The sequence below is a fragment of the Sceloporus occidentalis genome, unplaced genomic scaffold (assembly GCF_023333645.1).
Source record: "Sceloporus occidentalis isolate IW3139 unplaced genomic scaffold, rSceOcc1.0.p SCAF_20, whole genome shotgun sequence".
Taxonomy (NCBI): Eukaryota; Metazoa; Chordata; class Lepidosauria; order Squamata; family Phrynosomatidae; genus Sceloporus; species Sceloporus occidentalis.
The window spans coordinates 3,890,167-3,905,523 of NW_028317000.1; the positions used below are offsets into that span (position 1 = coordinate 3,890,167).

At 42.3% G+C, this 15,357-nt stretch overlaps 1 protein-coding gene across 1 annotated transcript; it reads left to right on the forward strand.

The window, feature by feature from the left end:
* The first annotated feature begins 10,238 nt into the window (after positions 1-10,238).
* Positions 10,239-14,147, forward strand: LOC149301785 (hemojuvelin-like). Its single transcript, XM_089482956.1, has 3 exons — positions 10,239-10,516; positions 11,240-11,742; positions 12,437-14,147. The coding sequence occupies exons 1-3, from the start codon at positions 10,420-10,422 to the stop codon at positions 13,079-13,081; spliced, it is 1,245 nt and encodes a 414-aa protein (XP_089339082.1). The 5' UTR covers positions 10,239-10,419; the 3' UTR covers positions 13,082-14,147.
* The last annotated feature ends 1,210 nt before the right edge of the window (positions 14,148-15,357 follow it).

The window sequence follows — 15,357 nt, forward strand, 5'->3', positions numbered from 1 at the left end:
TGTTATGATATCCTCTTGCTTTGGTTGAAACTTTAAAATAAGGTATTAATTTAATAATAATAATAATAATAATAATAATAATAATAATAATTTTTCTGAGCATAACAGCAAGTCCAACAAAACAGATCTTGGTTTGTTTTTCTTTGCAACATTAATTTCTAATCAAATTGGAACCAAAAACGACAACTTTCGGATCTTTTATTCATTTATAATATAATAATATATAATCTATCCTTCCTTCCTTCCTTCCTTCCTTCCTTCCTTCCTTCTTTCCTTCCTTTTCTCCTTCCTTCCTTTTTCCTTCCTTCCTTCCTTCCTTCCTTCCTTCCTTCCTTCCTTCCTTCCTTCCTTCCATCCGTCCTTCCTTCCTTCCTTCCTTTTTCCTTCCTTCCTTTCTTCCTTCTTTCCTTCTTTCCTTCCTTCCTTTCTTCTTTTTCATAACAATGCCAGATTAGGTATTTTATTTCATTTCATTTTTACCCATTGCTGTCAACATCTTTTACAGTATTTTAGTAATTATGTAATAATTGTTGTGATTTTATTGAATAATTGTAACTTGTATTGTTTATTTTATTATGACGTAATCCTGCCTCGATCCGAATATATAAATAAAATTATTATTATTATTATTATTATTATTATTATTATTATTATTAAATGTGTTTTAGGTGTTTCGTAGTTTTTTAATTATTTTAATTTAATTTTTAAAAATTTATAAAACGAGATTCTAATTTAATGTTGTTTTGGGATTTTGGAAGCTGCCTTGGATCCGTTCCTAAGAGAAAAGTGAGGCATAAATCATATATATATATGGATCAGAGAGAGGACATTTTGTAGGCTCTGAATAACTATTAATCGCACCTTTTTTTTCTGTTCAAAATCGACCTATTTTTATCCTTTAATTGCAAAAATTTAAACAAACCCAGGTTATAATCCCATTCTCCTTTGTTTGTGTGTTTCTTGTTAAATATCCTATTTTACCTTTCTCTGGTTTCTTTTGCATTATTCGAAGATATATAGCTGCGTAAGTCTGTAAAATCAGTAATAATAATAATAATAATAATAATAATAATTTATTTATATCCCCCTCTCCAATTGGATCGAGGCGTCTTAGGACATTAAAACAGCATTAAAAATACATTAAAATTAAAATAATAAATTTATCACATTCATTGAAATTTAGAGGCTTATGTAATAAAAAATAAAAGGGAACATTCTTTTAAATTAGATAATGAGGAATAGTAAATGGAACTTAATTTGTTACCTATTGTGTTTTATGTTGTGTTTCGCGTTTGTTGTCGTATCTTTTTCTGGGGCTGACGTCAACATATATATTATCCATTCTGATACTTATATAATAAAATTTAAAAATATATATACAAATACATAATAATCTGACCTTGCTATAGCCACCGTTTATTGTAATTATTTTAAGGATTTTTTAATTTTAAACTATTTACAGTAATTGTATTTTAAGGGGATGGGATGATGGTTTGGGGATGCATATTTAAATGTTGGAAGACGCCCCGATTGCATTTCATAGAGGGGCGGGATATACATAAATATTATTAATAATATTAATATTAATAACAATATGTATAATTTATTATTATTATATTATTATAATATAAATATTATATAAATAATATTTTAATTTGTTATTAATAATAATAGTAATAGTAATAAATATAATTTAAAAACCCTATAACCCAAGGACCCACCCACCCTCAAATTTAAAATGACAATTTATCAATCAATCAATCAATCTCTCTTTATTGCTTTTGGCCAATTGCAAAAATCAAAGTAATAAAACAATACACATTAAATTTCCATAAAAAATAATATACAACAGATTGTAGAAATGACAATTTTACATTTGCAGAGAGATCATATCTTGCAGCACCTTGAAGATTAAATGAAATCCTTTTATTTTCAGTGAGTCTTCAAGGTGCTGCAAGACCTTTTCCGCATCACGTCGCACCGCAATATCATCTTTTCCGCACGGAGGACAGATATGCGACGGGACGCACAATTTTCGTGGAAACGCGGAAGTCTCATTTTCGGCAATTCCCTTTAAGTGTTACCAGATATTATATGCCACCTGTTTGTTTATTCAGTAGGAAAAGCCTTGTTGTCGTTTTGCAAACATTGCCACCAAATTTAGCGCAAAAAGGGGGGCTTATCCTTAATCCGATGCTAATTATCCAACCGAGTCCAACGAGGCCGAAAACACGCAGAACGCCAGCGCCAAAGACGTTGATTTTTATCCTGTTTTTAAAAAACGTTATAATGCCGCCAAACGTGTTGTTTTCTCTTCCTTTCCTTCGTTCTTTCATTCTTTCTTCCTTCTAAAAAGTGAAAGCCATTAAGTAGGATTTGGATTTAGGGGTAATCATAACACAAGCAGCGGAGACGGGATTATCGCCTGGGGTTTTGTTCTCCAAAAAAGCGTAAAAACGGCGGCCGCCTCCTGGGATTACTTTGGCTTGGCTTTAAATGAAGCGGAAGGATTAGCGTCCGAAAGATTGGACATAATGGCCACGTTGTGCTTGTCACCGTCCGGCGCAATAATAATCCTTATTTAAGCCGTCCTTATTAAATCATCTTCATCCTCCTCTTTCGGACGGAGAGATTGATGGCATTTCTAGGCTCCCTTTTGCACCATTTTCTGCAATTTGCATTTAATCTAGCGGCTAAATTCGGTGACATTTGGGGTACCGAAATTCACAGATGCTCAAGTCCCATTATAAACAACAACAACAACAACAACAACAACAACAATAAATTAAAATAATCTAGCAGCTAAAGTCCCCAAATTTTGAGCTTAAAACTTTCGCTGAGCATTGATAAATCCAACTGTGGCATCCAAACGAAAGTGACCAAACGCAACGATTTGCGACTGTTTGCAACTAAAAGCAACTCCTATTTGCAAACTCAGTGAATAGTGAAACTCAGTGAAATGGTGCAAATGATCTTTTTCCTGCAGTTCTAGGAAAGCGAAGGAAATTTTCATTTTGGGCGGCCAGATCTAGACAGAAATCGTTGTAACGTCTGCCGAATTCCCAATTTAGAAATAGTTCCAAATTCAAAGATTAAACCAGCCATCGCTGCAGAATTAATACAGTTTGATGGTGCTTAAACTGCCATGGCTCAATGCTATAGGATCCTGGGATTTGTCGTTTGGCAAACGACAAATCCCAGAATTACATAGCATTAATCCAGTGTCAAAGTGCATTGTTTTTGCAGTGCAGATCCAATTTGAGAGAGGCAGCTCTGTGTTTCCTTTTTGCAAGAGTTCATCTGGTCTCTTTAGACCCAGAAATGGGATTTTTGGAGACCCTGCGACCCATTTCTTGGATTTGCAAGAATGCAAATCTTTGTGAAATGCACATTTTAGCGGCTGCCACCTTAAGAGTAAGGACTTCATGGCTATGGAGAATAGATGCGGCTTGCAAGAACCGACCTCAAAGCTATTAATTTTGCCATTTTATTCTTAAGACTGGACACTTTGCACAAAACCCTGAGCTGTTTCTCCCTGGAGTTTATCATATAAGGTAAGTAAAATGCAACTATAGTAGGATAATAGCATCTTTGTGGGATACTTATCGCACTTGGTTTCTTCCATTTGCTCTTCCTTTCATGCAACGTAATTCCATTCCATTCCTATTTTCTCATCCTTTTGAGCTCCAAAATAAGACGCTCCTTGGAACGAAATCACAAAGTGCGTCTTCCGATAAAGAGAGCAACGGAAGATGTTTCCCATTTTGTCCCTTTTTTTTTGAGAACGGGGGGGGGGGGGGGGGAACCCAAAACCTTGATGCGCCAACAAGTCGTCTAAGTAGAAAATATAGCAAATATCCCGACATATTTTCTCTCTTCCGATGGCTTAACCACTTGGTTTTTTTCCCTCTGGTCCTTGCAAGATTTTTACCCTGAAGGAACTGCTTCAGGAACGGGACCAGATTTTGGGAACTGTGTGAACGGCTTTGCGGAAATGGAGAGCGAAAGAGATGAAGAAAGAAAGAGAAAGTAAAGCAAAGCAACCATTCTCTGCTTGAATACATGCCTTTTGCAGAATCCGTCCATTTAGGACGGCTTTGTTTTGGTTTTTGCTGATTCCCGTCTTGAAGGGAGGTCTATGGGGAAATGGTTAAACTCACACTTAATAGGATTCAATTTCAGGGCATTTGTTTCCAAAGCCAGAGAATAAAGCTCTCAAACGCTCCTCAGAGACCGCTTGAACGCATGCGGTTGTTGCGCATAGGCCTCCGCGGAGAGGATGCGCAGACCGTGACGCCTGCACAGACATGCGGATGCTGCTACATTCGATTGTCCTAATGAGAAACCTATACTTTTAGGACAAGAGTCTACCGTCGAAAGAGGATTTGGAGAACCGGCGTGGATCCTGATCGGCAAAAGCTTCAGGCAAGGATGCACTTTATCACCGCATTTGTTCTACTTTTATGCGCAAAACAACATACGAAGTGCAAGGCTTAGACATAGAAGAAGGCTTAGACATAGAGCCAAACCCTCTTTTATTATTATAATGTATAGTTATTAATTGTGATAGTGTTTAATTGATGTTTTAAGTGGAGGGAGGGAATAGTTGGGTTACTTTCTATGTATTGTATGGGTTTTTAACTGTAAGGGATGTAAGGTAAGGTATGGATTGAATGGATTTTTAGCTGCATCGACTGCCCTTAGGAAGAGAAGCAGGGTATAAATAAACCTTTTATTTTATTTTATTTACTTATTAAAAGGAGTGAAGATAAGCGGAAGGAATATCAACAATATACAGTAAGATACGCAGACGACACTGTGATACTAAGATATCGCAAACTTGGAGCAATTACTAAGGAAGGCCAAAGAAGAAAGTGCAAAGTGTTGAACGGAAAGAAAACCAAAATAATATGGAGGAGCAATGTGAGTTTATCCTAGACAACAATGAAATCAAAATAGTTAAAGGGTTCCTATACCTTGGACCAAACATTGATCTGAATGTAGACTGCAGTTGAGACTAGGATTGAGAAGGGCAGCCACGAAAGAACGAAAAAAGGGTCCTAAATTGCAAAGATATTCAACGAAACGCAAAACTTGGAATCGTCCAAGCCATCATTATGGATGGATGTGAGAACTGGACAGTAAAGAAAGCAGATAGGAAGAAAGTCACTTCGTTCTGGAAAAGAGTATTGAGGATGCCATGGACAGCCAAGAAGACGAACAAATGGGCCCTTGAATATATAAAACCAAAGATCTCCCTGGAAGCCAAGATGATAAAGTTGCGGTTGTTGTACTTTGGCCACAACATGAGAAGACATGGATCATTGGGAAAGACAATAATGCTAGGAAAGGTGGATGGATGTACAAGGAGAGGAAGACCACATGATAAATGGATGGACTTTTATTAAGAAGACCATGGACATGGATTTGCAGGACCTTAGTGGAGCAATGGATGATGGAGAGTCTCCAAAACATGTGTCCAAACACAACTCAGGACTCAACCAACGCCTGGATTGTGTCGCCGTTTCATCAGATTTTGCACCATCTTCCCACCCGAATCCCACCAGTATTCGAAGGATGCCATTTAAAGAACCGTTTTTAAATGGATGCTTAATTTCATTTACTGAGTTTGGGCAGTTTTATTTTCTTATTTGTTTTAATTATGTTGCTCTCAGAATGATCTCCTGGACTCCATTCGCAAAACCCAGAAAAGCCTGAAACTCTCTCAAACACTCCCAAATGTATAGTTTTTCAGTGGGTTTTTCAGGTCCCACGGCCATGTTCTAGAAAAGTAGGAACAAACTCTTCTAGGCCATGGTCACGTAACCCGAAAAACCTATAGATGCCGGTCATGAAAGCCTTTGACTTCACATGCCCAAATTGGCACAAAGATCTCTCTAAGTTCCCTTAGAGATGTGGGCCTCTGCCCCATAAACATTGACCACCATAGGATCTTTCGCTTTGTTTTGTTAACCAGGTGAAAAATCCCTTACGTTTTGCTTCTAGGGCACATTTTCCAGGGTCTTTGTCCTCTCCATCCCCTTCCCTTCTCCTTCTTCTTCTTGGGAAGGAAAACATGTCACTGGCGTCCCTGTGAAAACACAATAGCGACAAATTTATAGTCTCCAGTCTGGGGTTTTTAGGACATTCCTGGTTCCCAAGAGGGTCGTATTCCGCATCCTGGACGGCTCCCTTGACCCCAAATATTTCATCCTTGCGTTGCTTTCCTCCTCCGTGTCCCAGCTTTTTAGTCCTTTTCTGGACATTTTGAGCTTTGCGGGTCCAAGGATCAAAAATACAAATGAAACCCTCCAGATGAAACCGATCCTGTTGTCGTCGGAGGGTTCAAGAGTTTAAAAGCCTCCATATTATATATATATATATATATGAATAAATGATAGAAATTGATATAAAAATGCAGTGTAGTGTGATGGTTTGAGTGTTGGGCTCTGGAGACCTGGGTTCAAATCCCGACTCAGCCATAGAAACCCATTGGAGGATCCTGGGCAAGTCACACTCTCTCAGCCTCAGGGTAAGGCAATGGCAAACCCCTTCTAAATAAAAATTGCAAGAATAAGCCCATGCTAGGTTTGCTTTGGGGTGCCATAAGTTGGAAATGACTTGAAGAAGGGACACGACAACAACAACAAATAATGTAGGGAATGTGGGAAATAACAGCCAGCATGGAGCAAAGGGTGCGTATCCCAAGATACTGTGATAAATCAGAGACTGTTTTAGCTTCCAGTTTATCATTCCTTGGCTTGAGCCTTGCTGACCCCTAGTGGTTAGCAACTCACATTGCACAACGCCTCCCTCGACAATTTTCGTGTCTGGGCTGAGCGTGTCGACAATTGCAGCCGGACCTTCATATCCGCGGATTCAACCATCCGGGGCTTGACAATATTTTCGAGGGAGAGGGATGCAAAAGTCAAATTTTTCATGGGCTGTCGCCATTTTGCTGCATTGTTGTATATCATGGGACTTGACCATCCACAGATTTTGGTACCCAAGTCAGTGTCCCGACAAAACCCCATTTCATATGGTACGGAAGGCATTGCCAATGGATTTTAAAGCTCATTTCCTGGACTGCATGTCTCAGCATCCACTTGCATGGAAATATCCTTCCATACCATCTGAAATGAAGACAACAAATACAACATCTTGGCCAAATGTTGGGTTAGGACTAACCATCTGAGATGCACATTTGTCAGTTGTGCATCTCAGAAAATAGGCTGAAATATGTAGAAGCTCATGCAAGTGAGTCTCAAAGATACAACAAGATCCCTTTGCAGACTGATTTTCCAGACGATCACGATCATGGACAGATCTTTGAACTTTCTTTCTTTCTTTCTTTCTTTCTTTCTTTCTTTCTCCTGTTTGATTTCGAACACCTTTCCCTGATGCCTTAAGAAGCCAGTGGAGCGCTAAAAGCTTCCATTTTGCAAGCTGCAAAATGGATAATGTGCATTTTGGTCGGCCAAATAAAGGTATGCCTAGTTTTTTTTGTGGGTTTCTGGAGCCCTATGGCCATGTCCTAGCAGATTTTATTCCTGATATTTCACCAGCATCTGTGGCTTTGGCATCTTCGGAGATATATAATTTCCTCTGAAGATGCCAAAGCCAGAGATGCTGGCAAAACGTCAGGAATAAACTTCCAGAACATGGCCACAGAGCCTGAAAAACCCACAAAAAACTACAGATGCCGCCCATGAAAGCTTTCAACTTGACAAAGGTATCCCTGTTTTGTGGATTTTGAATGATACTCTCCTTTCCTACAGCTACTCCTGGATGTGCGACAAGCAGCCAAAAAAGCCAATTCAATCCTTGGAACCAATTGTCCGAAAAGCGTAGCATCCTAAAGTTGGGAAGGTCTGTCTAGAGTTAGGCAGAAGGCCGAATCCAGGGTTGGGACTAACATGGTCATTTTTTCTGTCTCATTTTCAACATCTCGGGTTACAATAACATACATTGCAAAATGCAAAGTGGCACAGTAAAGGTATCCCTGTTTTGGGTGTTTTGGAGGCTCTTCTCCCCAGAGATGGGCCTTTAGCCGCCCTCCTTCCCTGAATGATGGAAACTCGCCCTTCTTTCTTTCCATCTGCTCTGGTCTTTTTTTAGACACAACTCTCGGACCGGCTCCTCTTTTAAACCCAAGCCCCAGCCTTTTGGAGAACAGGTGCTTCTGTCGGCTGATTTATCTCCAGGCGGCTTCTCCTTTGCAGCCTTCCCAAAAAATATGGGGAAAGAAAACGGTCACATCCGTGGGTCAAGAAGTGGCCGCATGGCATGGGTCTGTGGAGATGGGCAAAGGCCGGTCAGACTGACCAGAGGAAAGGCAACATTCTGCTTCTTTTTCTCATCTCCAGCCGAACGAACATCCTGCAAGATCCTTTTGCACTTTGCGCTTGGTTCGCAGCGGTTTGCTTTTGCCTGAGCCGACTGGGAAAGGCGATATTCGTCTCCCGTCTCTCGTCTCCATTTGCGTGAATGGCGTTTTGCAGCCTGGACTCCGTTTGCAGCAAGCTGAGGATAAAGAGAGAAAGTGGAAGGAGTAATAGAGAGAAACCTGGACATTTTGTAAGCGTCTGGAAAAGCGGGGAGGATGAATTGGGAATGGCCAGGGATGGTCCTTCTTAGCCAAGGAGAAAAGTCCATGCATGCAACTAGTGTGTCTATACACACAGACACACAGACACACACAAACACACACACACACGGGTGCCAGGTGCCAGCTGCTAAAATAAAACCCAAGCCGCCTCCGGGATGCGCCATTCCCCCCGCCCCGAAATACTGCTTTCGGGATCCAAAATATACTAGGGCCTATTTATATAAAAGGGCCTCCCGCTTGGGACCCTTTCCTTTTGGGGGGCAGATCGGGTTGCAGCTGGGCTCAGCTGTTGGAAGAAGAAGCTTCCAGGGAACAGGTCTCTCTTTCTCTCATTCTCTCGTTCCCTTTCTTTCTCTCCTTCTTTTCCTCCCTTCCCCCTTCTTCGTATCACAGTCGCGCATGGTGCCACGGACGCGGCGGGCACCGAAGGCGGCGCAAAGGAGAATGCAGAGCGCACGTCAAGGAGGTAAGCCTAGGCTGTTCATTTTGTTTTACCAAATAATAATAATAATTATTATTATTATTATTATTAATAGTAATAATTATAATAATTTGTAGTGTCAAGCGTTTTAATTCTGTTTTAATTTTTGCTTCTGGTATGCTCGCACCTGCAAACGGTAATCCACCTTGAGCGCCAGTTTTCGGAGAAAGGTGGGATACAAAGAAATATCATCATCATCATCATCATCATCATCACCCACAACGACGATAACAACAGCACAACAATCTTTGGGCGCATCGATTTAATAATACAGTGTGACACCCCTTTTAACTGCCAGGGCTCCACTCCTGGGATTTGTAGTTTGGTGGGGCACCAGCCCTCTTTGACTAAAGAAGTCCTTGTAAAACTACCGATCCCAGGATTCCATAGGACAGAGCTGCGGCACTTAAAGTGGCACCGAACTGCATTGTTTCTACAGTGCAGATGCACCCTTTTAGTACTCAAACACACACATATGCAGAACCAGGTATGCAGTTTTTCCTTGGTGTGTGTGTGCACGCATATATATATATATATATATATATATATATATATATATATATGACAGGTTAGGATAAGATAAGATAGGACAGGATAGGATAAGATAGGACAGTATAGGATAGGACAGGATATGGTAGGACAAGATAGGATAGGATAAGATAGGACAAGATAGGACAGGATAAAATAGGATAGGATAGGACAGGACATGCTATCCTATCCTGTCCTATCCGATCCTATCCTATCCTATCATATCCTGTGTTTTTCCTCCGCGTCTTTTTGGATAAATCTATTCCCTGCCAAGTGCAAACTGCGTGCGGATCAGAATCATTTTAAATTCAGCCGTCCGGAGCGGGTCCATTTTGAATAGATTCATCCGTCAATGTGAATCGCAAGTGGGTTATTTTATTTTATAGCAAGTAAATGTGATGGGGGCAAATGTATTGGGTGCCACGCTCCACTGCTGAACCGACCCATTGATTCGGATCGCAAAGCGATTTATTTGCCAGTGGGAATGCGGCTGGTGTAATTTTGGTAAGAATCCACATCCGCTCCAGTTGCATGCTTGTTGTATGCCTTCGAGTTGTTTCCGATTGAAGGAGGAAAGACGGACAGAGAAACCGGAACATTTGAAAAGCAGGTGGGAAAGCGTGTTGCAGATGTTGCCGAGTTTATTGTGCATGCATTCAAGTGCGCAGGGGTACTACAACCAACTTTGCCAGTTTCCTTGCCATGTGTTTTTGCACCTTCTCTTCCAGAATAAGAAAACAAATAAAGGAGGCAGAAGAGAGGTTTGGACGAGCGACATTTAGAAACCTCTGGATGGATTGGAATGGGGAAATCCACTTTCTTTGCGGGGTCACGACGGCATTCCCTAAATGCTGAAATCGTCATTAAAACATTCTTCCTTCTCTTGTTCTGTAAACATGGTAAGGCTGCACTTTCTTTCTTTCTTTCTTTCTTTCTTTCTTTCTTTCTTTCTTACTTAGTATAGTGGCCCCTCTGTTTTTGTGGACTTGGTGCCCACGTCCTTCAGGAATACGCGAGGGGCAAATGGAGGGCAACACGATGGGGTGCGTGTCTCAGGCCCTCTGCCATCAGAATCAATAGGGATTCCAATATCGGCAATTTTCCGTTTTCACACGGGGGTCTGGAACAGATCCCCCGCGAAAACGGAGGGGCAACTGTACTTTCTTATTTATGGTTTTTCCACTTCCATGGGGGTCCTGTGCCCCTAACCCCAGCGAATGTAGAGGTCCCACTGTATATTTATATGACAGATAGGAGTGACCGCCCCAAATATTCACCCCTTTCTGAGGCGTCACCCGTTGCGGTCCACACCCCTTGCATCCCCCTAGTGATACCCCTGTTGCAAGCCCAAGTGAGTGATGCACACATCATTCACACACCATTCACATATGCGCATGGCATTCACATATCCACACGTCACTAACATATCCACACATAGTTCACATATCCACACATAATTCATATATGTGCACGACATTCACATATGCGCACGTCAGTCACATATCTGCACGTCATTCACATATCCACACGCCATTCACATGTTCACACACCATTCACATAGCCTCATGTCAGTCACATAGCCGCACTCCATTCACGTATGGACATGTCTCCCTCTCTCGCAGTTTATTCCCGCTGCAAGATCCTGCGCTGCAACTCGGAGTACGTGGCCTCCACCCTCAACCTGCGCGGCCCCAACAAGAGTGCCGCCTACTGCCAGGCCCTGCGCTCCTACTCCCGATGCACCCGCCGGACCTCCCACGCCTGCCGGGGGGACCTGGCCTACCACTCCGCCGTCCATGGCATCGAGGACCTCATGGCCCAGAACCACTGTGCCAAGGAAGGGCCCACCTCGGCTCCCCGACCCCCGGCCCCGGCCCCCAACCGCCAAGCCACAGCTGCCCTGGACATCTGCGACTATGAGAAGAGCTTCGCCCACAAGCGGGGCCGGCCCCCCACCTACCAGCACTGTGCCATGTTCGGGGACCCCCATGTCCGGACATTTGGGGACGAGTTCCAGACCTGCCGCGTGGAGGGCTCCTGGCCGCTCCTGGACAACAACTACTTGTTTGCTCAGGCCACCAGCTATCCAGTGGCCAAAGGGTCTGACGCAACTGCTACTGGGAAGGTAAATATTGAGCCGGATCTCTGCCACCAGGATGATGGGTTCGGGACCCCCTGGTACGTACCCTCTGACATTTTGCACATGAAAAACCGGACACATGTGAGGCCAAGCGATGTCAGAGTGTGGTCAAGATCAAATCCTGGTCTCCAAAGTCCTAAACCAACACTCAAACCACTATTCACAATCTTGGTTAATAGGAAATATTAAAATAGAGCCATTGAACCTTATGGTTTTCTGGACTGTTTTACTCACACATGATAGGATGTGGAGCCCAGTATGATACCTTTTAATTTAATTGATCTAGACTTAATCTATTTATATAGACTTGACCTATCTATTTAGATATAAATGATAGATAGATAGATAGATAGATAGATAGATAGATAGATAGATAGACAGACAGACAGACAATACTATAGATAGATAAATAGGTTGTATTTTATGATGTTTTAATGCTATTATTTTTGTTTCCTTAGATTTTATGCCTTAGGCAGGTTTTTAATTTCTGTTTTAATTCTGTATATTCAGCATGTACAGCGCTGTGCAAATTTACAGCGTTTTATAAATAAAGTTTAATAATAATAATAGTAATAATAATAGGATAGATAGATTCTACCTGTATATGTGTTGGAACTGAATCAAACCAACCCTTGGACCCACTTAGGGAGCTTCTGACCTCTCCTTTCTCTCTTTGCAGCTGACCATCATCTTCAAGAACATGAAGGAGTGCATTGACCAGAAGGTCTACAAGGCCGAGGTGGACAATCTGCCAGCGGCGTTTGAGGACGGATCGGTCAATGGCGGCGAGAGGCCTGGAGGGAACAGCTTGATCATCCACGAGCGCATCCCCGGGCGCCACGTGGAGATCCGGGCGGCCTACATCGGCACCACCATCGCCGTGCGCCAGGCAGGGAGGCAGCTCTCCTTCTCCATCCGGGCGGCCGAGGAGGTGGCCCAGTCCTTCACCGAGGAGCAGGACCTCCAGCTTTGCGTGGGAGGATGTCCTCCTAGCCAGCGCATCTCCCGCAACGAATGCTGCTGTGGCGGCAATAGCACCGCCATCCCTGCCGAGAAGGCCCACCAGCTCTGCAAGGAGAAGCTACCAGTGGAGGACCTCTACTTCCAGTCATGCGTCTTTGACGTGGCAACCTCTGGAGATGCCAATTTTACGCTGGCGGCGCACGGCGCGTTGGAAGATGCCAAGGTCTTCCACCCGGATGCAAGGAAGCTCCACATCTTCCAGACGGACGTGGCTTCTTGGACTGTTGGGGGTCCGTCTTCCTTGGTCCTCGTCGTGTTGGCCTTTTTGCTTTCCCAAGGGTCAGTTGGACTGTATGCCTAAGATGGCAGACATGGTTGATTTCCATCAATTTGGAGAGAAGACAAGAGGTTAACCGTGAGCCAAAGAGGGGTCAAGATGGAGTGCCCAAAGTGGACACTGTGTTGGTTTTAAGTTTTACTACGGTGAGAATCACAACTGGTTTTGCACCTTCTCCGATCATCTGGAAGCATTGCCAAGGCATTGAACTGGGCAGGTTATTCCGACTTGACAAATCCTATTTTTCTCACCATAAAAATCCTCATTTTGGATGGAAAAAGAACTCCAGAGCCACCAAAGGAAATTGATCTTCAAAGACCTGGATGAGGACCCTTGTTATTAAAGTTCCATTTTGCAAAAACAGCGTTTCTTGGAAGGACGCCTTTTCATCTGTTGCAATGATTCGGTGGTCCCTTCGTAACTGGAAAAAGTAAGGCCTCTCCGAAGCAAATACCAACTCAAATGCAGTAATGTTGACCTGCAGAAATGAATGAAATGGTGAGAAGTCAAAGCTGGGATTGGGAATCTGTTTTCTGGAACACAGAATCCAATGGACACAAACAGTTGGTGACTTGTGAACGGAAGACAAGAGAAGTTGGCATTGCCAGTTTGCAAGTGGTTCGATGGAGACGTCTTCATTTCCAGTTTGTGCAATGGACCCCTATTCCTACACAAATAAACCCACACAAAGTTTTCTCTGACCAGTTTTAGGCACAAGATACACCAAACTGGATCTTTTCATACCCCAAAGCAAAGAAATAATATCAAAATGCATGCAGAATGGATGAGCCTTTTCTCTATCAACAGTGTCATCCATTCTCTTAAAAATGTCATCTTCTGTATTCTTGGACTAACTACTTGCAAGGCTCTTTTCTAGAGCAAAATATGGCATTGGTGGTCCTTGCCTTGGACTCATCGCCTTTGTTTGTAGGGTCTTCTTCATAAACCACAATGGGTTTGGAAGCACTTCGTGACAACGAACCGTATCTCTGTGTAACTTCTATCTCATGAACGACATGGAAAAGTATTCAGGAATGTAAATGCAGAAAAGAAAGTGAAATATTTAATATATTAAAGTGGAAGAGTTTTAAGGAAAGCGAGGCGCTGTGTTGGTTTGTAGCCATTGGGTTGTATATATATGAAACATAAATGGATTTATGGGGCAGAATCCATATACAAAGCTGCATTAGTCTGGAATATCAGAATGCAAAGATCCCTTTTGCATACCGCTAAATGAATTTTGGGTTTAGACTTATCCAAGACATTTCATTAGGGATCTAGTTGCAAAAACAATGGGCCTTTAGTATCCTCTGGAACTCAAAATCCATGGATGCTCAAGTCCCATTATATACAATGGTGCAACAAAATGGTGTCTCTTATACAAAATGGCAAAAGCAAGGTATGCTTGCTTTTGCTTTTTTGCATTTTAAGAGAATAATTGCTTTTTGCACACACACACACACACACACACACACACACACATATATATTTTCAAGCCATGGATGGTTGAATCCACGGATAATGAATCCATGGATAGGGAGGGCTAACTGTGCAGCTATTCTCAATCCTTCTGGTCCTAAGCATTTTGGACAAGGGAGGCTTGACCTGTATTGCCTCCGCAATCTTGCCAGTCTTTTCTTCCGCCGTTTGAAAACTATTAGCCTCCCTTGGTCCTGTTAATCTGCAAACACTTGGCACGAAAACCCATCTATTTTCGAAGCCCTCATTTCCTGTCATCTGTTTCTCATTTAATCTGGTGACAGGTGAAGCTAAAAATAACGGAGAGGAGGAAAGGTCTCTCCGCTTTGGGTCCAAACACACATACAAATGTTTGCAAAGGCCGGGAAGAGTGGGGTGTCCAATGCAAACCCAGGACCCAAAGAAATGCAAATAATAATAATGGTAATATTAATAATAAATGCATATGATCTATTCCCATAGCCATATGTACATTGGAGTGTGGTCAAAGGGACCAGGCAACAAGACGGTGAACGTTATTCATAAAGAAGGATGTGCAAAACTATTGTTTTCAGTGGAGGAACCCTGAAATTTGTGTACCAAAGCTGCATCCGCACTGAAGAATAAATGCAGTTCGGCGTCGCTTTAATTGCCATGGATTTGGAGGGATTTGTAGGTTTTGTGAGCTGTTTGGGTGAGCTATAATAATGCAGCGTCAAAGTTTCCAGGACCCCAAATGCGACTTTGCAATAGCTTGCAAAGGGGTATGTAGTGCTAAAACGTTTTTTAAAACCCCTTTTGGAAAACCAGAAGTGAGGTTGCGTCCAAATCCATCCAGATGT

Bases quoted from the DNA above. Each gene is read 5' to 3' on its own strand.
- LOC149301785 (XM_089482956.1), top strand. From the start codon at position 10,420: ATGGGGAAATCCACTTTCTTTGCGGGGTCACGACGGCATTCCCTAAAT. The intron at 10,517-11,239 runs GTAAGGCTGCAC...CCTCTCTCGCAG, and splicing joins TCTCTTGTTCTGTAAACATG to TTTATTCCCGCTGCAAGATC. The intron at 11,743-12,436 runs GTAAATATTGAG...CTCTCTTTGCAG, and splicing joins ACGCAACTGCTACTGGGAAG to CTGACCATCATCTTCAAGAA.